At 38.6% G+C, this 15,968-nt stretch overlaps 1 protein-coding gene across 6 annotated transcripts in view; it reads right to left on the bottom strand.

Annotated features, from left to right (window-relative positions):
- Positions 1-15,968, bottom strand: part of ntm (neurotrimin) — a 377,150-nt gene that overhangs the window by 44,100 nt on the left and 317,082 nt on the right. For all 6 annotated transcript variants that reach the window (XM_063013663.1, XM_063013665.1, XM_063013660.1 and 3 more), the window contains one exon: positions 4,900-5,132. In XM_063013663.1, coding sequence (XP_062869733.1) covers positions 4,900-5,132 — 233 coding nt within the window. The remainder of the gene's footprint in view (positions 1-4,899; positions 5,133-15,968) is intronic.

Here is a 15,968-nt window from a genome sequence, read left to right as displayed (position 1 = left end):
TACTTTATATTCACCGTAAAAATGCCAGTCAACCTTGTGTGTCACGATTCCAGCCTCTATATGCTCCTGGAACCTGGAACTCAGGTGCACCTGCCACGCCCACCTCTTCAGGAGCACATGTTAGACCCAACACCCCTAACATGATTGCTCCCCGCTGCTAATTAGCCCCAGCTGCCCCTCATCTGAGAGTATTTAAGAGCGGAAATTTTGCCTTGTACTCTGTCATGTTGGTTTGGATTTGCCTTTGTTTTTGGATTGGACTCTGCCTGTTTAGCCTCGTTTGATAGCTTTAGCCTTAGCCTAAACCTTTTCCTTAGCCTTGGTATAGTTTTGATTTGATTAGCCCTGTTTGTTCCTATTAGCTCCTGTCTGTCTGTTAGCGTCTGTTTGTCTGTTTCTGTTTATGCCCTGTTTCGTCTGGTTCCGGTTTGTTAGTCTAGTTCATGTTTAGCTTTGTTCTTGTCCATGTTCTGAAGTCATGTTTAGTGTTAGCTTAGCTTAGGGTTTGGGTTTAGTTAGGTTCATGTTTCATGTGTTTAGATTAGCATTAGCACTGTTAGCTTAGCATTTAGCATAGGTCTTGTGTTTGTCTTGTCTTGTTCATACTTGTCTTGTGTATTTTGGTTATTAGTAAATATTAGTTGAAACGTCTCTGCGTGTGTGTCCGCCCTCTTGTCTTGTCCTAGCCTATTGCGTTACACTGTGCCTTCAATTGCTTGAGCAGCTTGTTTGTTTACATTAACCTTGTATTATTAATGTTCAATTGATCTGCATCCAATTGGTAAAATGTTTAATCATATCTTTGGGATGCTCAGACTCTTAGCTTATTACATCTTTTAATTTCTTTGATTTTTAATAAGTACATTGTTACTAAGTTGATTTTAATGAACATACATTTTTAACATTAAAATGTTACTTCATATGTTTTATATCATTAAGGATTAATACTTAAAATCAAGACAGGGGACTGTGGTAGCCCAGTGGATAAAGCTTTCGGCTATCAGTTGGTTCAAATCCAGGCTTTGCCCTGTAGCCACTGTTGGGCCCTTAAGCAAGGCCCTTAACCCTGTCTGCTTTAGAAGCGCTGTACAATGGCTGACCCTGTTCTGACCCCAGCTTATTGTATTGGTTAGAAACAATAAATTCAGAGGCACGTCATTAATGTCAGTTTTATTGTGTAATATTTGACCAGAATTGCACCAGCAATATGTTCTTACCTCAGGTAAACTAAACGATCTTGATCATTAATACTGTTTGTCCCCTAAGTTTAAGCAAGTGAATCTATCAGTCTAATGAAAGTCAATAAAGTCTGGCTTTAATTCAAATCCCTGCCCAGTGTAAACTGAGAGGCCAGTTTATCATGCACGCCTCCATCCTAGCTCCACTTTACATTTATTTATTTAAGTGTTTAAGTGTTGTATGTAGCTCAGATGCTGCTATGCACAAACATAATTGTTTACTTTTTTTAAAATACTACACAAGAACAATCATTTTGGTAGCTCTTTACCAGCTTGTTTGGAAGCAGGGGTCAGAGCACAGGATTAGCCATTGTACGGCACCCATGGAGCAGACAGGGTTAAGGGCCTTGCTCAAGGGCCCAAAAGTGGCTGCATAGCAGAGCCTGAACTTGAACCGACAATCTTCCAACTGATAGCCCAAAACTCTATAACCTCACTATAATCCTGTATTGATTTTATACAGCTATAATTAATGGTACTATAACAGCTGCATCTGCAATAATTAGCAGAGGTGTTTAATACTTTTGGTCATGTGATGCAAATTTATGTGTGTGCTTATTGCGGTCGGATAAACACAACGCGTAGGATACAAGACCAAACGCTCCTAACCTAACAAAACGTTTTGCTTCCACTTCCAACCATCCATCATAGCATCCGAGGTCACAAATCCTTTTGGGAAGCTCTTTAGGGCAGGAAGGGTGAGCGTTTACTTTCAGAAGCGAGAGACTACCCACGAAGAACCTTCATCCTCTCACATGTACTGAAGCTCTGTCTTTTGATCTGGTTCTGGTCTAATTGCTGAAGTCTTAGGAGCTCTGATCTGCTCACGCAGGCGAAGGCTAATCATGCCTTCAGAGCACAGCTGATCCGTCTGGATCTCACCCTGCTCAACATCATCTACACTCGGAGAGAACGAGTCTGAGAATTTACAAGAAAAACGCTAAAAAGGGCAGCAACATTTCTAATTCTTAAATAGAGATTTTACTGAGATGGAACAAATAGTAAAATGTGTTTAAAGATTCAGTATTTCATGATATTTTACATAAAAGCACAACTATAAAACCAGTGACAGCAACACCTTTCACCAAAACATGATTATAAACCAAACATACTGCAAACGTTCACAGTGAACTATTGATTCTATACATTTTTATTTACCAAACTATACGTTAAGTGTAAAAGAAAGTTCCCAGTAGCACAATGTCATTTTTGTTATGTAATAACATGAACAGTGTGACACGGATAGCTGTAAAACCAGAGCCATTTTTGTAAATATAAAGAATGATCATTAATATATTATCATGTTGCTTTTGCAATAAAATATCAAAGAGTTACAAATGTTAATGTGGTCGTTTTAAATAAATATTAAATACTGCCTGATTAAAAAAGACCCAAATTTTACTATGAACTTACTAATGAAAAGTAACATGTACATACAAATATTTAAAAAATATAAATACAAATAAAATAATAATAATAAAATTAAATAATGCCGAAAATGAAACTGTAAATGCATCAACTTAAGAATTAAATCTTAAAAATAGTACAACTCCAATAAGAAAAGCTTTGTGGGAAAGATGGCAGATTGGCAGAATTACTGGATGCAGGTATTCCACAAATATGCGAATAACTGAGAATGGTGTGTGACTGTGTGCCATGCGAATTTCCATATGAACCCGCTTCGATCAGGTAAAAAGAAGCGGTCAAGTACTGCACACGTCTCCTCAGTCAGGGTAGGGGTCAGCAGCAGTGGAGTAAAAAATACAAGTTAATAAATATAAAAAATAATAATAACAAGTAAGATGCCATTGCTAAGTAATTATATAATAATAATAATAATAATAATATAAAACAATAATAATAATAATAATAGTAATAATAGTAATATAAAATAGTAATACTACTACTACTACTACTACTACTACTACTACTACTACTACTACTACTAATAATAATTATAAACACTGGCCATTAAAATAGGGCAGTTGTGGCCTAGTGGTTAAGGTACAGACTAGTAAGCAGAAGGTCGCTGGTTCAAACCCCACCACTGCCAGGTTGCCACTGTTGGGCCCTTGAGCAAGGCCCTTAACCCTCAGTTGCTCAAACTGTATACTATAAGTCACTTCGTATAAAAGTGTCTGCTAAATGCCGTAAATGTCGTGTATTTGGAGAAGTAAAATGCATCTATAATTAAGTCTTATTTTAATTAATGTGAGTTCAGTTTATTTTCCTTATCTAATATACGAGCTTTCTTCATTCCACTTTCTTGAAATCCACTCAGCTTTAGCTTCTATTGACTATAAAAAAGATTAATAACCCTTTTCTATTCCGAAGATTCCAGGATCTGGACTCTACCTGAATCACGTGTGCTGTGCCGTCACGACTCGGTGCACCAGCGTACAACAATGACACTCTCATCAATCACATTAACACAGAAGCTACTGATGGAGGAAAAAACTATATCTCCAAGGTTTTATGGTCATCAACATTAATTGCATAATTACCCACTTCATTAAAGCTTTAATATTTTACGTACAGTTCAAGGTGTTTGTACCAGATAGCACAGAAATGCTTATAAACAATTGTAAATAAAGGAGGACAGTGTACATCACACCACACAGCACAGCACAACAGCACTAGATTTAGGTCCAGCCAGGCTCGGACTACACCCTGCTGCGGTCCTGTGGTGTACGTAAAATGATTCGTCCTGATTTGTATAAATTAAGTTAGATCCTAATACATAATGTAAAATACATTATATGGCCAAAAGTATGTGTACGCCTATTTATTAACATGTTGAGCATTCCATTCTAATACTCCACCATGCAGCTATTACAGCCTCTGCTCCTTTTGGAAGGCTCTCCACAAGAATTTGGGTGTCTGGGTAAAATGTATGCTATTTTTGTCAACGTAGATCTGGTCTGCATGTCCATTCTTGACAAAGATCCATGCCAGATGCCCTTCCTGATACAACCCTTCTGTTTCAATCCATGCTTGGGACAGGCATCCCAATGGCTAGGCTGTTTAGGCCACCCCACTTTACAGGCATTAGCCAATCATGAACATGCAGACACTCGACCGGCTGGGATGTTGTAGCCTAGTGGTTAAGGTACTGGACTGGTAATCCGAAGGTCACCGGTTCAAGCCCCACCACTGCTGGGTTGATGCTGTTGGGCCCATGAGCAAGGCCCTTAACCCTCATTTTCTTAGACTGTATACTGTCACACTACTGTACTTCGCTTTGGATAAAAGTGTCTGCTAAATGTTGAAAATGTAAATGTAAATGAGAGCACCACTGAGATTTGAACCCTGGATTTCCAGATCTTAGCAGGTAGTGGGTAATTAGAAATGCATCTGATTATAAATAATCGTTGCATATCTAATAATAATAATAATACCCAGTTATTGAGTGTCTACATACTTTGGTCATACATGTGATGAAAAGACCCCTCAACTATAGCAGTGGATTAATTTTCTTGCTTCCACCGAAGTAGCACATAGTTAATTTCGAAAGTAGTTTATTAGCAGTTCATTCTAATGCAGTTGTTTATACAGTACGAAACTGGAGCCTTTATAGCCCACAAGGTAAATCTGTTCATACATACAGCAACGCTACAACATAGCACGTCCAATACAAGAGCTGACAAAAATGCACGCTCACCTTGCACAATGATGTGGACGGACGTGGTTCTGGGTTTGCTGCTCGTCTGAACGGCGCACACGTACATCCCCTCATCACTCACGTCCACATTCTCGATCTTAATAGTAAACTCATCACGGTTAAAGGTAACCAGGCTCACTCGAGTGTCCACGGACCATTTATCCTCACCGGCGTACAATATACTCGACCTGTTCAGCCAGGCCGTGTGTGTCACCACGTCACCCTGAGAACAGCTGGAAGAAACACACAGAGAGAGAGAGAGAACAACATCACTGACAGAAACCTTTTTCAACATTGTAAAACGTATAGAATATGGTCAAAAGTTTGTGGACACTATTCAATACTTATAAAACCATTACCATTAAAATAAACAAAATCATTGTTTTTTGGTTTTTTTTTAATGAGCCTTTATAGCACTAACACGGTCAGTTGCTGATTTTAAATGATCAGATCCCCTCACAGTTAACATTCTAGTTCATCTTAAAGGTAAACAGACTTTATTGTCATTGTAGTCGTTACAACATCAAGGGAGCTTCAAGATCTCCTCAGATCTTCTGCTTCAGTGTCATTTACTGAGTCTGAGAGAAAAAGCCCTGCAAAACCTGAGTGCTCACAGAAAGAGACTCATCACAGACAGACAATCAGAGTAACCTCGTAATTCTTAGTTTAATCATACTAAGAATTGAGCTTATATAGCTGAAGTGCACATAAAAATGTGAGCCTATGTCCAGGCCTAGTAGGATTTTAATTTTTTTAATGTTAATGGTAGAGCACTAAGAGAATCATTTACGAGCATAGCCAAGAACCAAGTTAATGGCTAAGGGTGTTGGGGTTGTTAACATTGAAAGGGGGAATTAAAACAAGACAAGTCACCAAAAGTGTATGGACAACTTGATATTTTACCTAACAGTAGTAGTAAACAAAACCGTGTCAATGAGACCCACTGCAATATTAATATAAAACAAAAATACAATCTATCTATCTATCTATCTATCTATCTATCTATCTATCTATCTATCTATCTATCTATCTATCTATCTATCTATCTATCTATCTATATTATAACTAGGTACAACAATTTATTGCATATTGTTTATGCATTTTCTCCCCTTTTTCTCCCTTTTAGCATGTCCAATTGCCCGATGGCGTCATGCTTCCTCTCCACCAATGCCGATCCCTGCTCTGATTGAGGAGAACAAAGCTAATCCACGCCCCCTCCAACACATAGGCAGCATGCCATATGCATTTTATCACCTATAATTTGACAAGTGCAGTGCAGCTCAGCGTTGTGTACGGAGAGACACCCTGAGAGCACTCTTCTCATCTCTGTGCAGGCGCCATCAATCAGCCAGCAGAGATCGTAATTGCACCAGTCATGGGAAAGAGACCCCATCCGGCTTAGTCCCGCCCATATCTGAACAACAGGCCAATCGTTGTTCATGTGGCTGCTCAGCCTTAGCCGACAGGCAGAGCTGAGATTCGATACAATGTATTTGAGATCCCAGCCCTGGTTCCAGCGTGTGTTTTTACCACTGCACCACCTGAGCAGCCCACTCAAATATAGAGTATTAACATTGTGATATGAGTATATACAGGGTTCGAGTAGTGCAAAACAGAACAGCGTAACCGGTATCAAAGTAGGAAAAAATAATTATTGTACTAAAAATCATTTTATCATGGACCTTCGCTTTGTCGCCATGCTAAAATCCCGATCCTTAATTTCCTTCAGGATTAATAAAGTGTCTGTCTGTCCATCTGAAAAACAAAACAATATTTTCTAAACTTGCATCTACCAGGTACAGGTATAACTGAATCAATTGCTAAAACTACTAGTTATGGGGTGTCTACATACTTTCGGCCATGTAATTCATGTAATGCATGTAAAAGACCCTACTTACACCCTTTACCCTTCCTTTCTCCCCTCAGGAGGGGAAATCTTTTAAGAGAATACATTTATTGGATGGAAACCAGAGTCCATTTTATTATAACTATAAATTTCAATACTGCAGAATTTTACTACAGATAAAAAAATATCAGAGCAAAAGTTAAGTTTCATTCTGGTATAAGCTCCTGGTTTTCTCTCATATTTATCAGAGCTATTACTTCCTTTATGACGACAACAGCGATATCGATAAACATTACATTAGGTCTTTAATGAAAGTCCTTTTTTTCACGGGTCGTGCACCGCAGCACCCAGCTTCTCCTTTTTTGGAGCGTCGACGCGAGAATCAATTCTAACTTAAATATACAACAGGACCAGTCCTCACTGTTTGATCCAGCTGTTTAATAACCCACAGACGCTGGAATAAGCACCAATCAAATCCCGAAGCTCATTGTTGTTTATTATATGCAGTAATTTGAAAAAAAAAAACGGTCAGGGTTCGAGTCCGAACGTTTGGCGTGCTCCTGCAGCGGCGTTTCGGTGCAGACAATGCACTCCGAGCGTATTCTGGAAACAGCGGTAGGGTGATATTTCTGAGAATGAGATGCTAATTACTTAGTGGATCATGCTAAATGAGAATTGGCTGTGTCTAATTACAGCTATTGCTAACAGTTAACAGCGTAGCCCAGAGCAGATCTTCTTCCTAAATGATGGAGCTATTAAAATCATAAGTAATCATGCATTTAATTGATTACTTTTCCTGATTAGCCATTCAGTTAAAGGTAGAGGCCACTTTTAATGCTGTGTGTGTGTGTGTGTGTGTGTGTGCTAGATTACATTTTCACACTGTACTGTACTGTAAAGCATTGTCCTACATTGCACCCTTCAAGCAGACGTGACATGTACGTATGTTAACACCCGACCATGAACCCTTTCAAAACTATGATCATTTACTTAATAATCCCCCCGCCCCCCTTTGCGGCTATAACAGCCTCTGCTCTTCTGGGGTTATTTACATTTTACATTTTGTTATTATGCACATGATTTTGTAGTTTGTCCATCGAAATTGGCTCCCATTCAGCATTTGTAAGGTCTGTCTGGTACTGATCTTTTAGTCCACTGGGGTTAACATACTGGTCAATATGTCTGATGTTCTCATTTTTGGTGCCTGATGTCCTTTTTGGTGTCTGATGTCCTCCTTTTTGGGGTCGGATGTTCTTCTTTTTGGGGTCTGATGTTCTTCTTTTTGGGGTCTGATGTCCTCCTTTTTGGGGTCGGATGTTCTCCTTTTTGGTGTCTGATGTCCTTTTTGGGGTCTGATGTTCTCCTTTATGGTGTCTGATGTTCTCCTTTTTGGTGTCTGATGTTCTCCTTTTTGGTGTCTGATGTTCTCCTTTTTGGGGTCTGATGTTCTCTTTTTTTGGGGTCTGATGTCCTCCTTTTTGGTGTCTGATGTTCTCCTTTTTGGGGTCTGATGTTCTCCTTTTTGGTGTCTGATGTCCTTTTTGGGGTCTGATGTTCTCTTTTTTTGGGGTCTGATGTTCTCCTTTTTGGTGTCTGATGTTCTCCTTTTTGGGGTCTGATGGTCTCCTTTTTGGTGTCTGATGTCCTTTTTGGGGTCTGATGTTCTCTTTTTTTGGGGTCTGATGTCCTCCTTTTTTGGGGTCTGATGTCCTCCTTTTTGGGGGTCTGATGTCCTCCATTTTGGGGTCTGATTTCTTCCTTTTGGGGGTCTGATTTTCTTATTTTTGGGGTCTGATGTGCCCATTTTTGCGGTCTGGTGCCAAGACAGATCTGAAGTTTGAAGGAAGAAAACTGTACACTGCTTTATACAAATCATGTTTTATTATTATTGCTGAAAGGAACTATAAATCATTTCACTTCTGGGTGGGTTAGTAATGAGTCCTGTGTTGAACTACTTTAGCTGAACTACTTTAGGGACATGGATGAGAGAATGTGTCCCATCGTGCCAGTGCTTGGCAGGCAGCGGTCCGCAGTGCCAGTCAAGGGCGTTTGTTATCACAGGAGTCAAGGCTGGAGCTCCACCACTTTTATAAGAGTTGAATAGAGAGGAGTCAAGATCAGCTGAAAGATCAGGTGTTTTCCCATCAGACCTTCCCATAATACACTGCAGTTCACGCTCCCAAAAAATATTAAACGCTCCCCCTCGCTCTCGTTCTGATGTCCTGCTATTTCCCCTGCTGCTCAGAAATGCATCAGCAAATCAAGCATTCATCGTCGCTGCTTGTCATTTATAACGAATGTGTCCGGCCGAGAGCTTGTCAGCGCAGGAACAAAACAAAGAAGTATGAGCCGCCGCCCGACGCCAAGGTCGCGAAGAGGGAAAATCGGGGCAACTCGTAGGGTTCTGCGGGTGACTAAAATGATGAAAAATGCAAACACAGAACGACTGCTGCGTCCGTAATTGGACGAAACACTAGACGAAGTGCGCTTTCGAGAATCAAAGGCCGATGCCCGGGCTCATTTTTCATCTGGACAGAGATAATCCGTAAATAATAGAACAGCCAGAGCGTTTTGCTGTTTGTGCCTTCAACAAAATACCGCTAATATAAGGACAGCGGAGTGTGTGTGTCCTCCGCAAAAGATTTATGCTCACAGCCAACCGGCTTCTACAGAAGAAGAATAATGCGCTGGTGTATTCGCTCTCATATTAAGATGATTAGCCGTGCATTTCCAAGCCTTTACTCCAGGCTTCTCATCAATAAACTCTTTCATTTATTCACTGTTTCATTTTGGTCCGAGTCGGGGTTTATCTGAAGGCTATTTCAGGAACGCTGGGCAGGAATACACCCTAAATGGGACAACAGTCATCTCAGGATAAACTCACTCAAAAGTCATTCACACCAAGTGCAACATGGTGGGAGAAAACTGGGGTACCTGAAAAACATGTGCATTCTAAAAGTGACTGATCAGAGCTCAAGTTGGACCCCAGAACTGTGAGGGGCCAACAGGGGCATCCAACCGTAATCAGGTATTGTCACAGTAAACTCACTAACAAAATAAATGTAATTATTTATTCATTTGTAAAAATGACCTTTAAGCATTTAAGCCAGGCCCATTGCTAACTTCTAACTGATATCTTATAGCATTGCATGAGAAACCGTCATTCTAGTGTCATAAATATAGCCACATGGGCTTAAAGTACCACTGAAAACCATTGTTCCTTAACACAGTCCACCTTTGCTCAAGAAATGTCTTCGAATACTCAATTTTAAAGTTCTCTGAACCCCAGCCCATTTCAGATGGATTTAAAGACAGTGTAAAGAAGACCTGGGCATTGTACGGAAACATCCCCAACCGGCCTGCATGAGGTCCGTGGCAATTAAAAATCAGACAAAAATAAATGTACATCACACATGCCATATAACAGGATTGTGTTTTTCTGACGGGACGGCTATGTCTTTACATTTCCGTAAGTTTCGATTACGTGTGTGCCAATGTATCCAGCTTCATAATGTGTTGGTGAACAGAACTGAGTGTGACTGATAGAGACGATAGAGTTTTAACAAGACATGGACTTCTGAAGTATTTATTTACTGAAGTCAGATGTAAAGCTGTTTAAGGATCACAATTTAGGTTTTAAATCGCTGTTACGCTACTAAACAGAGAAATACAAGAACATGAACGATGCGGAGCATCACACCTGAAGCGTTGCTAACTAAACTGCAAAAGCAACAAGGACTGAACTGAAGCTGTTAAGATCAGCTTTGTGATTTTAAAAAGAATATCCAACAATAACAAAGGAGTGAAAAACAGCAAATGAGGTTATTAGACTCCAAACAAAAAAACAAAAGAACTTTGTGTAAAGTTAAAAAACCTGCACATTTTGTTCACATTTGTTTTTGAGAAATTATTTGATTAAATAGTGAAATAATGTTGATGTTTTTGCTCTGCCTACTTCTCATTTTCTGATTGTAACATCTGAACAGTAACAGATTATCAGAATTTATTACAATTAATTTACTGCTTTTTATAAAGAGAATATTGATATTGACTGCCCTCCACAACAGTCTCAGTTTCTTATGTGGCCCCTTGGAAAATTTAATTGCCCACCCCTGGTGTAAAGTAACATGTGCTATGGTCAGATGAGTCCACGTTCAGGCTGTTAAATCAGTGAGTGATTTTAAAGCCAACATTTAAGGTATGTGGTGCATCAGTGCCCACGGAATGGTTGACTTGCATATGTGTGTAAGTACCAATAAAGCTGAAGCGTATATTTGGATAAATGGGTTCATACATACATATACAGTATATGTAGTCAACACCCCTTCCCCCCAACCCCCTTCAATTAAACTTTAAAGTTGCTGATGTCAGAGTCACAGATTGCGTACGCCTTTGGGAAATGACCTGCTCGGTCATAAAATCAAATCTCCAGTCTCTAACGACCCATAGGCTTATAAGATTGGAGATCTGTGCTCTTTGGAAAGCCCCTAAAGTGTGTTCTGATGTGAAGCCATGGACGGCTTTGAGAGTCTGAGTTCCATCACCAGACAGACAAGCATTCCGGTACATTTGAGGCAGCTTTAAATCAGCATAACACAATAAATACATATATAATGAAATAATTCTGCCTTATAGCCGCTTATCAGGGCAGAGCAGACAGCAAGCCAATTTCATCTAAATGAAGTGTATTCCCTTTCATCACGTCGGGTAGCATCTAAAAGGCGCGACTGGGCACTAAGCAGGCCGAATAAACAGCCTGGATGCATTTTCTGTGGTACTGGAACGTGCATGCATTACGAAAACTGTATTAGAGCGTTTCTCATCATGGCTGTGGTGGCTCAGCGCGGGATGGCCTGGCGCGTCTCATCCTGGCACGGGTTAGGAAAGTTAATTTTTAATGCGGTGTCATCAGCGGCTGCTTCAAAGGAGGCTTAGCAATTTTTTTTTTTGCAAGGAAGGGGAGGTTTAATAGCAGATTAAGATTGAATTTGCATGTGCATGAAAGATGAAGAAAGGGCCGCGTTCAACACAATGCTTACCGTTAGACGAGCAGGGCTATTTTTAAACGTCTTTTTAATAAGAAAAACGTGCAATATTTTACGCCGCTGTCGGCTGATTTCTAAAGGACTTGGAAAAACGGATCTATTTTGTGACAGGATACTGCAAACACATTTATGAATATCTCGCTCCCACAAAGGGCTTGTGTACAAAAACTACCACAACCAATCAGTGACCTGAAATAAATATAAATTCATTTTTAGAGATTCATTTATTAATATTATAAATATATTTTAGCCACTCAGATGGTGCAGCAGTTTATCATGCTAGTCCACCACCTCTGAGATCCGGGCTCGAATCTCAGCTGTGCTATCAACCCACTGGCTCCTTTTTTTAAATGCATTTTCTCCTTTTTTCTCCCGATTTTTAGCACGTCCAATTTTTACCCAGTTGCGTTATGCTTCCTCTGCACGAGGCAAGTTCATATATGGATCAGCTTTGTGTACGGAGAGCCACACCCTGATCAGCATTATTCCACTACTCGCAGACGCAATCGATCAGCCAGCAGATGTTGTAATTGTGTCAGTTATGAGGTCCCTATCCGGCTCCCTTTCCTGGGTGAACAACAGCCAAATGTTGTTTATGTGGCCAGCCAGCCCAGCCGATGGCAGAGCTGAGATTCGATACGATGTATTCAAAATCCCAGCTCTGGTGTGCTAGCGTGTTTTACAGATGCGCCACTTGAGCAACCAAACTCTACCAAACTAAATTCTTAAATTCATGTAGTGTATGTTAAAAAGTGCATATAAATACATGTTTATTAATAATTTGGGTATAAATAGTAAATGCTCTCTTTAGTCTGGATTGTAACTCATGGAACCTGGTGGCTGATGTGCTTTTTTTCCCACTCCTGATGCTCTCAGACAGAGGACACAACACTTGTGAGGGGAATTGGAGTCTCTGCAGTTGCTCCCATGGCACAAAAAAAACAACAATTTATTGACATTGTCAGGAGTCACAGCTATCTTTCCTTGCTCTATCCAACACCCACACCCACACACCCACACACATACACACACACACACATACACACACACAGATAACCTTACTTTGTCAATCTCGCTACACTCACATCCAGATGAAAGAAAGATGAAAGGCTGGGTTTGATTTTTAAAACGACTTCACTGAAACCGAGTGTGTTCGTGTGTGTCTGTGTGACCCACTAATGGCGTTGGGCTGAGTGGTATAAAAACGCTAAAGCTAATGAAGCACAATGTCATTTAGAATAAGGGCTTTTTAGTGTCCCCTGTTCTGGCATCCCAGATTGTCAGCCTTGATTCCCAAAACTTTACAATGACCTTCAAATAATTCATGCTTATAGCTCTGTAATAATAATAATAATAATAATAATAATAATAATAATAATAATAAAAATACACTACTAACACTACAAAATAATAATAACAACAATAAAAGTAATTATACTAATATTATTATAATTAATAATAATATTAATAATAACAATAATGATAATGACAACAACAACAACAACAATAATAATACCACTACTACTACTAATAATAACAAAAAATAATTATAATAACATTATTATAATCAATAATAATATTAATGATAACAACCCTAATAATAAAAATAATTATACTAATATTATTAATATTAATTAATAATAATAATAATAATATCACTACTAACAATACTACTAATAATAATTATAATAATGACAATAATAAAAATAATAATAATAATATTACTATAATTAAAAATAACAATAATAATAATTAAAATAATAATAATACCACAACTATTACTAATAATAATAACAATAATAATAATAATAATAATAATAACAATAATAATAATAATAATAATAACCAGAATACCTGACCAGAATAAAGCGGTTGATGACAAGAAAATAAAAAATATATAAAATTAATTAATCCATATCAAGGTTTTGTTGTTTATTTTCTAGAGGCAAACAAATGCAAGGTTAGAGTGTATTTATTTTTCTTTTATTAACAATCCCACTTAATTTGAATAACCAATTACATAATTCACCCTTTTATGTCTGATTATGAACATGAATCATAGTTATGAATTGATTTACATTCACAGAACATTCTGTAGCGCCGCTGGTCGACATCACTGTACCCAATTTGGACTGGTAAATACTGCTTTATTAGCACAGAGGTGTACCGTCCTTACTGTTGACCTTTCAATATGGAAGATATCCACAAGTGTACACACACACACACACACACACACACACACACACACACACACACACACAGGTATAGGAGTTCTCTGGCAGTGGATGGGACTGTGTGGATGAAGTAAACACATCTGTGAAAATGAATGAAAATCCAGTTCTGGTGTTTGCTTATTAAATATGCATGTAGTTCATCCAGTGCAAAACAAAGCACTGCACAGCTGTAACGAACAGAGCTACTGGATTCAGAAAATGTTTCAAACGTTACGAACCTTCGCTTAACTACATATACCGTAATCTTAACAAATATTTTGCAACAATAGCTGGATGATTCCAACCGAGCATCAGTAACACTGCATGAATTTCTATTAGAGATAATTGTAGAGACGATGAGACTTTAGAAAAGAAAAATAAATAAATAAAAAAGATATTGTATAGGGTCGAACTTAGTTTTCATGGTCAATGTTTTTATTGTGGTCAATTTTTATTATACAGAATAGACTTACTTTCTAAATTCATTATAATTACTTATCGTTAAGGCTGTACCTTAATGATCACCATCCATGAAATGAGCCTTTTCTTGTCTAATATGCAATTTGCTAAACATTGAAGTGTCTCACGTTTACTGGTTAATTTGCACTATGAGACATTCTAGCAATCCTACGGCAATTCAGTTAGCAAATCGGTTAGTCAAAATGTCGAAGATGACAGTGTAAAGCTGCTAAAAACAGGAATCAGGTAACTGAGTTTGGAACAACCAATTCTGTGGACATGGGGTTGGGGGGTCAAAACATGTACGATGATTTTTCATCATTGAGACAGAACATGAAGCCTTGCACTATCGCTGGATGTACTAGGTTTACATTCAACCGTTAAGGTAGATGTGCTGTGTATTGTAGTTTCTATTTATTCTATCATTTAATTTATGAGTGTAGTTTAATGACTGCTGTAAAATGTCTCACTTTTCTTTAAAATCTGTAAAATTAAGAACATTTTCCTGGGAATTTAGTAGAACCCTAGTTATCGTATAGTATAAATATGCTATCATTATCAGCATTCATACATTCATTCATTGGGTCACGGTGGGTATGATTTACTGGGCAAAATGTAGAAAACACCCCAGACGAGTCGCCAGTCCACCACAGCGCAAACACACAATCATAGTTCATTACATTTGTAACAAATTTACATTTGGAGAAGTCCTAAACTGCTATAAAAAGTGCTGAAATCATGCCCAGGCTATGACCAAACACTGTTATTATTATTTAATCTTGGCCCTTTAAAATACACCGACAAGCAAAATGATTTCTTTAATAAACAGAAAAATCCACTCACTTTACACATTATATTCAGGTTTTAAAGCTCGGGTGTGTTTTCTATAGGTAACAGTGTATCACTCCACTCTAGTTTTTCATCTTTTTATGAATGTAGCTGCCAATTCCCTTAGTGCAGATTTACTCTGACTATTGTCCCTGTGGTAAACAGCTTACTTACTCCATTAAGTGAATAATTCAGTATTTATTTACCACACAAAGATTTTTCTTCTAATGCTACAGCAACTAAAAGCTTTTTACTGCATTTAAACTTCTAATTTTATTGAAATATCTAATTTTATGAGCGCATTTTTATTGCCGCTTGACTCTAATCAGCGGTAGCTCAGCAGTTGAGGTACTGGACTAGTAACCAGAAGGTTGCCGGTTCAAGCCCAACTACTGCCACGTTGCCACTGTTGGGCCCTTGAGCAAAACCCTTAACCTTCAATTGCTTGAATTGTATTCGGTCAGAATTGTAAGTCATTTTGAATTAAAGCGTCTGCTAAATGCCACAAATGTAAATGTAATCATTGGACTTGCAACTATTGGTTAAAATGCGGTCCGCTAGCACACCAGCGCTGAGATTCTGAACTCCTTGGTTCGAAATTCTGCATTGCCACCGGTCAGCTGAGCGCCATCTGGCGGGCATAATTGGCAGAGCCTGCAGCAGATACTAATTGGCCAC

The sequence above is a fragment of the Trichomycterus rosablanca genome, chromosome 18, assembly GCF_030014385.1.
Source record: "Trichomycterus rosablanca isolate fTriRos1 chromosome 18, fTriRos1.hap1, whole genome shotgun sequence".
Lineage (NCBI taxonomy): Eukaryota > Metazoa > Chordata > Actinopteri > Siluriformes > Trichomycteridae > Trichomycterus > Trichomycterus rosablanca.
This window is presented reverse-complemented; position numbering and strand designations above follow the sequence as displayed.